General features: G+C 36.5%; 1 protein-coding gene across 1 annotated transcript; it reads right to left on the reverse strand.

Moving 5' to 3' along the window:
- Positions 1 to 394: 394 nt before the first annotated feature.
- LOC133788668 (pyruvate kinase isozyme G, chloroplastic-like) lies at positions 395 to 7,444 on the reverse strand. The gene is made up of 12 exons (XM_062226217.1): positions 7,154 to 7,444; positions 6,422 to 6,704; positions 5,805 to 5,970; positions 4,917 to 5,051; positions 4,694 to 4,804; positions 4,512 to 4,600; positions 4,188 to 4,250; positions 3,297 to 3,508; positions 2,424 to 2,532; positions 2,163 to 2,354; positions 1,216 to 1,413; positions 395 to 497 (listed from the first exon to the last, which is right to left on the reverse strand). Exons 1-7 carry the CDS (start codon positions 7,171 to 7,173, stop codon positions 4,188 to 4,190), a joined length of 867 nt encoding a protein of 288 aa, XP_062082201.1. The 5' UTR covers positions 7,174 to 7,444; the 3' UTR covers positions 395 to 497; positions 1,216 to 1,413; positions 2,163 to 2,354; positions 2,424 to 2,532; positions 3,297 to 3,508.
- Positions 7,445 to 10,222: the final 2,778 nt, after the last annotated feature.

Below are 10,222 nucleotides of genomic sequence, written 5' to 3' on the forward strand. Positions count from 1 at the left end.
TGTATTGAATTGAATGAATATAGAATACAAGTGGCACCACTATATACATGCCACAAAGAAGAATCAAGAAAAGTAAGATACAGTTCTATACTTATATAAACTATCTGTTTCAACTAATTTAGGCATATAAGGTCATTAACTAAGCTCAAAATTACTCTCAATAACTTAACTAAACTAACTAATTGAACTAAATTATATATACATAAGGTCTAGTGCTTAGATTAAAGTATGTGCTATACTTACTAATGGTGACTTTGTACTGTACAGGCATTACAGTCTCAGACCCCAAATGAAACTCTAAAAGCTCCAAGCAAGAGTATAAACAGTCAACTATAAAAAATTGAAGAAAGATATTTTCCCAAGTTAACAGTTAGAAAAAGAATATTATTACATACCAGCCAGTTATCCATGAAGCAAATGGTGACCATTTTGGGCCAGCAAGCTTGGTACTCCAATAGTAGAGACCCCAGAAGTAGAAGCAAAACAGAAGCTAGATACTAAAAATCAAACACAAAATAAGACAAAAAATCTTTCAGATCAAACCACTATATTCACACAAACATATAGAAAAACATACAAAATAAAAGAGAGAATTGGTAACTAACAGCTAGCTGGGCATAACTGTCAGCTAGCTGGGCATAACTGTGATTAAATTAGCTTTTAGCCAACTAGTACAAGCCATCCCTTAGGTGCCTAAACTCACAACCAGTTAAGTCTATCAATCTCACAGTGTCTATACATGCAATTTATGCCATGAAATACTCCCAAACAGACGAGACAACAACAAGCTAATAACAATATATATACCAAATGTGTCATTAAATAGAAATTCTTATTTCTTCAAAGTAATGAGACTATAAATAATCAGTAGGCAAAAATATGTACATATATATTTATAGAAGCTAAAATCACATGCACTTTCTTTTCAGATACCAAAAAACATAGCAGAAATGAAATCACTACTAAGATACCAAAATGAATTAAAAAAAAAAACTGAAGCTTGAGAAGAGGAGATTTTCAGATAACCAATACTAGACTAGTTAGAATCTCACATCCATTACTGGAGGAAGAAACCTAAATAATTAAATAATTAAAAAGAAACTAAGATATAACATAAACAACATGACACATGCATTATTTGAAGTAAACAACTAAATTATTGCCAAGAGAAAAGAAACACAGGACTGTGTAATTAACAAATTCCATAATGCTAACCTTCACAAGATCTCCTAGCTCCTCGATGCATTCTAATTTGTCTTCTACTAGCCAATTTTCCAAAAAATTATTCTTGTTCTAGTTCACAACAAGACGTGATAGTTCCAATGACTCGAAAACATTAAGCTTTCCTCTGGTCAAGTGAGTACCAAAATACTGCAAAAGGGGTGGTGTTTGCCCAGTTTGTACAGGAACACTCTGCAACAATAAGAATAAGAATTAATTACTAATCATGAAGTTACGATCACATGTTTGACTCTGCAGGATCAAGAAATAAGTAAAAAAAACACCATAAAAGAAAAGTCCCATCCTCCAGCACAAAAAAAAAGGAGAAGCCACATCATTTTTCTTTTTAACAAAACTTGTATTAATGAAAAAACACGTAGATATGAGTTGCAAAGAGAAGCCACCTCATATATACACATACTAATCATTAACCAATAAACTAATCTTATAACAATGAAACAGTACAACTTCGAATAAATAAACAAGACAAATATCATATCCCACATGGCCCACAAACAGCACCCATTAGACAGTATCACCAAGCTGATCTCATAATGTTTCCCCAATTAATATTAGGAAGATCATATCAGAATAGTTGGGAGAGAAAGTAAAGTAAATGGCCGAAATTAAGTGAGAGATATGAATGGAACAAATTAGTTTAAAGAAAAATCAGAATTAAGGAGACATGATCTACACAACCATAGAATTTATAAATACTTGGGAATTATATGGATTCTACAAATGAGCTTTACAACGAGAAGGAATAAAGAATGTTGAGAATTTTATGTTCGCATAATTGACAGACTAAATCTCAATCACCATCTGTTATTAAGAAAGCTTCTACCTAGAACCCCAAATGTTAAGATGATCGCAAGATCACTAAAATTTTATTTAAATTAAAATAAGAGAGAAAACAAAAATTCATACATATATATACTTACAATTCACAACTTGAATTAAAATTTTGTTTACTATCAGCCACTAAAAAATAAAACTCCTTTCCAGCACAAAATCAACTCTGCACCCTGCGCACTTGAATGTGATGAGTAGATTCTTAACGCCATATTGGTTGCGCACCACTTTGGACAAGTGTGACATCCTCTCCCTCTTTTAAATGACCCCTATCCTGAAGTCTGAAACAAATAACTATGTAAGATGATGATGCAAGAGAAATAAGAATATAGAAGTTAAACCTCACTAACCAGTAAGTGCTTGAGTGCTCTAGAGAAGGTTTCTTCAACGTCATTTGAGAATTCCATATATATAGGAAGAACACCATGATAAAGCACCAGCCTCTGCTTAATCCTTTCTCTGCTAAGCACGAATTATCATGTCAGATAAAATATTTTGCACTTGCAGAACCGTGCTACTCTCAAATTTAATAAGCACCCAAGCAAATTTTGAGTGTTGAATAGATTCAATTAGCATGAGAAAAAATATTCCGTTAGTGAAAATGGATGATAATTATAATAACAAATAAGAAATAGTACTTAGATGGTTTACGAAATTAGTTCAGTTCATAATTATGCATCCAGTAACTTTATTTTAGCTAAGTTGAAATCTTGAAGAGTCAAAAGATGTCATCAGCTGTGCTGGCACAAATTTTGCTAATCCTGTTCACTTACTTTCTTTTCCCATTTCTGTACATCAGGCAAAATAATGATACATTAACTACAGAAGACTCCTGTGTGCCTAGTTTGGCAAAAAAAATTCCTGCTAAATATATTATTTATGATCACCTTCCTAATGTTATTTTATGCTACTTGCCCAAAGCCATGTTGTTAATAAACGCACTTTGTTCGCATACGAAACGCTGAAGAGTAATTATGAACCAAAATTATAGATAGAAAAAGTCATACATAACTGATAACTCTAAAGTGTAAGAATCATTAACATTTTTTTAACTAGAGAATACTACTATAATTATTTTTGTGGGATACACATTACTACAAAGAAAGCAAAAAATTTAGAAAACAAACATATTTATTGAGTTTTGATAATAATTTTTCAATAGCCATTGCACATTGGAAATATATTAAGAGGCCACCCAAGACCAAATGAATTAGTTAACTTACTTTCCGTGGGCAGTTTCTCCAGAAAGCATGACCACATCAGCACCTTCCCGTACTGCAATTGCAATGTCAGAGACTTCTGCCCTTGTTGGCATAGGATGATTAATCATGCTCTCCAGCATGTTTGTTTCTACAATAACTGGTTTCTGCATTCTCTGACACCTTCTAATTATGTCCTCTTGTACGTAATAAGGAAATTTCATTCATGACAGAATCTGAGACAAATTCAAGATTTTAACTTCAGTATTTTAAATAATAATCATTTGAAAAGATGAACTTATCATATATACATATATATATGGGCCCAAAGACATGAAAAGGAGATAAATACGCTGCATGCACTGAGCAGGGATGGAAATATATTTTCAATGATACGATATGCTACATCATGAATAAAACGTTCTACATATGGTTATTCAAACTATTTCCCAAAGCCACAGTGTGCAGCATTCCTTGAATAAGTCAAATGATTAGCAGTTAGTCACGTCTTTATCAGTCTACCTCAAGATGTGCCTATGTTATAAATAGCTAAGAATTATTTTCTAGCCTCACTTTGGGAATGAGTTTCCCTTTTAGTAAGGAAAAAAAATGTGAATGGATTTGATTTTCCCCAACTTGGTCCAAGAATTGATGCATAAAAGTCAAAGCTTTTCTTATTATGCATTAATCAGCAACTAATACTTTATCAAGTAGTGTTCACAGCAAGTGAAAAGGAGTCCTCAATATTCCACCAGGAAAAGAGATTCCAAACAGAAAAAATATTACTTGAAAAAATTATCGAAACCACAATATTTCAAAATCCTTTAATATTCTCAAGTATAAATGTCATCAACTTTCTCTACAACGTGCATGATATAGAAGTAATAAAAAAGATAACTAAAATCCATGTCTTACCTATAACAGAGGAACATCCTCAATCGACAGTTTAGCTCCTAGGTCCCCACGAGCAACCATTGCCTAGTAATAAACTTGTTAATATGATGAATAAAAACATATGAATTCTTCTGTTCTTTAGCAGAACTGAACATGTGGTTTAGCTCTTTTTCTGTAATTCCTTATCCTTCTCAATGATTTGGATAATGTTTTGAATAAAATAATGAGAGAGAGAGAGGGGGTACGGTACCAACAATGATCAATGAAGGGTGGATAGGTGTACTAAAGATATAATCTATGACAAAATAAGTGACCACTGATTCACAAAGAGACATTGGAACTAACCCCATCAGATGCAGGAATAATTGAATGAAGATTTGGGATAGAGTCTGCACTTTCAATTTTTACAATCACGTGAATGTCTGCATTGCAACCTAGAAAAGAGATTTTAAAAAATTATTTCTAAACAAGTAACTGGAGTCAAATAACTGGTACTGAACAAACTGATGATAGAAATAATATTTTACTTTTAAGATAATCTTTCAACTCATGAACCACTCTAGCATCTTTTACAAAAAAGACAACATAGAAATCGACTTGGTTGTCCACTCCAAACTTGATATCTTCCCAGTCTTTATCTGTACAAAAGACAGATACAACAGATCATGTACTAGACTTACTAACCCCTTTCGATATACAAAAATAAAGTAAATGAAAATTTTCATATCAGCACCAAGCATTCCTTGTTACCTGTAATTGAAGGGAGATTTGCACTTTTGCCACGAACATTTAAATGACACCTTGATTTTAATTCTCCACCACCAAATACTTCACATTTAACAGTATCATGTGTCTTCGACTTAACAAGTAAAGACATCATTCCACCTAACATATAATAGGAAAATTTCAAGTTATTAAAATTAGTAGGAATAAAAAATAATAAAATAATAATAAGAAAAAGAACTTACTTGTATCTGATTTCAAATGAATTTTAACTAAAGGATGATAAAAGATACAAACATGCATTAAAAGCCATGAGAATAATATATAAATATGGATATCACACATTTAAGATAAGAAAAAATGGCATTCTTCAGGTAGTGGTCACTGTATATCAATCAAATACATAATAATTAAGGCTCATTGGCTAGCTTAATATTGATGAATGGTACCCATATATAAATAAAAAAATGAAATATGCAACCATTTGAAACGAAAGTACAGTAGTTGCATAGACACAATTACTTGAGCAATGCAACAGTTACTTCCACATATGACAACTAACAAAAACGCTCTCGTACAATGGCCAATTGGCAATGTTGTAGGCTTTGTCCTGGCCTAAGAAGCCCTTGTTCCAACCAAACATGAGGTTAAGAATGCAATGTCATTATGAAAGTAGTCAAGGTCTCTAATACAGAGTTGCCTAATTAAGGGAAGTAAGAGAAAAATAGGATAGACTAACAACAAGAGAAATGTTCCAATAAATCAGACTCAGGTTAAACCAACTATAAAAAGCCATATACCGTGTATTCTATTTCTTCACAGCCAAAGTCTATTCACACAAATCTATGCTGCAGAATACCCATTTACTGGATCATTGATCTAACAACTTAGCACACAGAAGAGGTATCTAATTACCATCAACCAGTAGCATGTCTCCAACCTCCACATCATTCACAAAGGCATCATAATTCACGCTGACAGTGTTTTCTGTGCTGACTCCTATTTTAATTGTAAAATTAAATTCTTGTCCTTCTTCAAGCATTATAGGTTGAGGTAAATCTCCACTTCGAACCTCAGGCCCCTGCAAGAAGAAATTGGTTGGCTCACACTCTCTTGTATTCATTACAACTTTACAACACATGTAAGAAAAAAGATATAAATAAATGAGGATGAGACTCTCTTGTACTGAAGACACACTAATCTTAAAGGAAGTTAATCGTAAAAGGCACGATGTTTTCAACTGTCACTCCAATCATAGTTTCAGATTTTAAGACACTGCATACTTTGTGAATATAGAAAAGGGTGCACTCTAGAATTAATATTATAGCTTGAACTTGACATCAGAAGAAAGTATTTGATTCAGAGGAGAAGAGTAAAAGAAATTATAACAAGCATAAAATATATTAATTCTAATAACTTATCAAATTTGTCATTGTTAAAACAAAAAATCATATGCTTTATCTGAAACAAATTATACTTTAATGCGGGCACTATCAATAGGCTTGTTTCATAAAGAAAAGGAGCTAACACACCTTGGTGTCCAACATTATGGCGATGACCTTGTCATCAAACTGAGAGTTGTACTCTTTAACAAGATCAATGGTTTTCTGGTGTGATGAATGGTCCCCATGAGACATATTTAAACGTGCGACATTCATTCCAGTTTCTGCCAGTTTCCATATCATCTCACGTGTGCTTGTGGAGGGTCCAATTGTACAAACTATCTTTGTTTTTCTTTGACTGTTCGGAGTCGCCCTTACCTGACCCATAGAGTAATATTCAATGGACTGATCATCATAAAGAGAGTACTTTGTCCTGAAAAAGAAGAAAACCAAAAGAAAAAACATAAATTATGAATACTTCAAGTTTACATAATGCTTTTTTAAATAAGAATTAACAAAACATGAATAATAATATGCACATCCACTTCAAAAATTCACCATGGCTTTATATGTTTCCGGAAACCATGCAAGGGAAAGAATATATATACACATGTAACCTTATAACAGTCCCTTAAAATTGTACAATTAACATATAGAGAACATTTCCATAAAACAAAACCCCAATAGGGTGAATTTAACAACTCCAAAAACAAAACGGAATGACCAAAGTTAAAGAATCAATTAAAAAAAAATGGAAACAGGCATAGCTCATCTCCGTTTATGTTATTACGAGGCTTCCCAAATTTCCCAACAACCAAACAGAAAAAACAAACAAAATCATAGCCACTCAAAACCAAAACCCGGAACGGAAAGTATACATACAGGGCTCCCCGCAAGGCCATTAGGCGAGTTGAGCTGGCCTCGGTATCTCTCCTCGGCTATCGTCATGGATCTAACAGTGAATGCATGGCTCTTCTGGGCACGTTTCTTTCTGGGTCTGGATTGAAATGCAAGGAAATTGCTAAGGCGCTTGGAGGATGGTAGAAAATCAGGGGTCCTCTCGGGTTTGAGGAGAGACATTCTTGTCGAAATGAGAAATATGAGGATTCATTTGGGCTTGGTCCCTTTGTACTGGAATGAGTGATTCCCAGTGGAGGTAGGGAGAGACAAGATGCGTAGACGAACTCTAGGGAATTAGAAAGAAATTAGGGTTTTTCAGGAAAGAGAGATAAAATGAGAAGCAAATCTCAAAACATAGTAGCTGGAAGAGAAAATAAAAAGTAAAAAAGATAAGCCCAATTTTCTTTTGAGTTACCGCCCAATTTTCTTTTTGTTTCCCTCCCTTTTAAGTTTACCACTTTCTTAGTTACCTATTATAATACTTTTCCAATTAGCTTATAACTATGTATTATAGAAAGTGGTATTTGGTGTAGTGCACATTAAATTTGGAAATAACCAAACTCGAAATATCTATCCCGATCTAATGATTGATTCCTAAAATATGGAATGTGCAAGTATAAGAAAGCATAAACATGAGGGATGATCAAGGAAAAGACAAATAGATTAAAAGTTAGATATATGAATAAAAATTCAAGTTGTCCCAAGGAGAAAAACCTCGAACTAAGCCCAAAGGCAATTGTTTACAAACACATATAAAAAAAAGATGGGAAAAGGAAAGAGAAATAAAGAAGGCTTCATCAAGCCCCTCCAGGGCATTCTGAGGATGTGACCTCCTCAATCTCCTGCTTGCCCGCAGTGGATGTATCCGCTATCTCCGACAGCTCTTGCAAGATCTGAGCTTTGAATTTCTCGAGGTATGGATCCCACAACTCATGAACCATGAAGGAGAAGTTTCCATCCTGGTTAAATGCCCAGCAATGATACAACATGTCTTCCATGGCAGATAGTGAGTGTGCTTTCTCCTCTTTAAATGCAGCCTCAACCTCTAGATGCTTTGCTTCGGCCTCAGCAACCTCGACTTGAAAGGCTGCCAAGGCTATCTTTGCGGTCTGCTCGCTTTCTTGATACGATGCAAGGGAAAACTTGGCATCATACTCGCCCTTTTGATCAACTGCAAAGGCAGCTTTGGCGGCCTGCTCGCCTTCTTGAGCAGAAGCCAGGGTGGTCTTGGCGGCTTGGAGCTCAACCTAGAGTTCATCATTCTTAGCCCTAGCTCGGGCTATGCCGCGGTGCTGAGCCAAGGCTGACTGCAAAACAAAGAGACAAGTTAGAAACATACTTCGGGAAAATGAAATGAAGAAATTCACTAAGGAATGATATCTTACTGTGAGGGTCATCCCCAAGGTTGACTCCAGGACGTTCTCCGGGATCTGCTCTTCTATCGTCCTTAGATCCCTCGGGTTGGCTTTGTAAACGTCCTCCACCATGTGGTTCTCCGTCTCGTAGAGGGTCCCCCAAAAGGTATCGGGGATCTTCTCCAGATCCTGAGAAAGGAATAAAATGCACACAGTAGCAGTAGGGACAAGAGGAGCTGGGGGGATCAACTTGTATTACCTGATCCTGAGCAGGCGCGAACCGAGGTGGAGGAGGAATCCTTTTCTCTGTGATGGTGGAAGTTTGAGCTGCTGAGCTCGTATATTTCCCCTTAGCAGGGGATTTGGAGGCGTTTCCTGCTGCATGAGGCATTTTCTTCATAAATCAGGGCTACTTTATGACAGGACCCGAGCAGGACTTTCTGCCCTGGAAAGCGGTACAGAGGTTAGGAGCTCCGGATCGTTCCATTTCTTCGTCTAAAAATAATGAGAAGGGAGTTAATACACAAGTAAAGTCAGAAATTTACATAAAAGAAATAAAGAAAAGTCTTACCCTCCGGGCTGTGGGAGGAGTCTATTTTCACGACCTTCGGCCTTGGGATTATTGGAGGAGAAGGGGAATCTAAGTCTAGAATTTTGTGGATTATGGGAAGTTCGGGCTCAGGTTCTACCTCGGGGCTAGACTCATCTTCATATTGCCTAGAACCAGGGGCAAAGGCACCCTGGATCAAAGAGGGCCATGACCTACGATTGGTCCCATTCTCCTAAAAAATGGCTGACCTAAAAGTCAAGGTGTTATCTACGAGAATAGTACCTATAGGGTAACTCATATCATGGGGCAACACTAAGTGGTCCATGCACTGGAGCAGGGTAATGTTACGATCTGGATTGGTAGGGTGGTGGTGAACTAGCCTAAAGTCAGCAACAGCCCTATCAATTCCATATAGAGGTATGGGTTACCTTGGCCGGAGGGGTCGACTGGTGCCCCCGATGCAGCTCGTTCTACATCAGGACCCCGAGCAACCTTGGAAGCCCGCCTCGTTCGCAAAAGAGGCACTTCTTCTTCTTTTTGTTCCTCACCTTCAGCGACCTCAGAGTCTCCTTCTCGGGGAGGCGGGAGCTCATGGACTACCAGAAGGTTAACCCATGTCCTTCTTAAGGCCAAAGTATAGCCTTCACCGATCAATTGGCATGCCAACATTGTGACATCATTTACGAGCTTCCGATAATCCTTCTCGCGGGGCGAGAGCCTGTACAATGTGTCATACTAACCCCCGAGGGTTGCAGACTTCTCCGTCCTCGTGAGTATGGCTGCACAAAAAATGGTAAACTCAATTAGTATAAACACAAGGAGTATGTCTATTAAAAAGAGAGAATGACTTCGCGAACTGAGAAAAGAAAGAAGACTTATGAAGACGGTTGAAATATTGATGCTCATAGTTGCAAAACCTGTTCAACATAAAGAATTGATCCTTATAATCCTTGGGGTGGCTGGGGAGCTCGATCACCGAGGCTGAGTTTGGGAATCTGGTGAGATAGTAGAATCCGTCACCTCACCCTCTTTGCTCCAGATTGGCCTTAAGGCATAAGAAGTTGAGGATATCTGCCGGAGTGGAGACCACCTACTGATGCTTTAAAAAGAGGTATTTCAGCCCCGCCAGAAGTCAATATGAATTTG

This window comes from Humulus lupulus, chromosome 7, assembly GCF_963169125.1.
Source record: "Humulus lupulus chromosome 7, drHumLupu1.1, whole genome shotgun sequence".
Taxonomy (NCBI): Eukaryota; Viridiplantae; Streptophyta; class Magnoliopsida; order Rosales; family Cannabaceae; genus Humulus; species Humulus lupulus.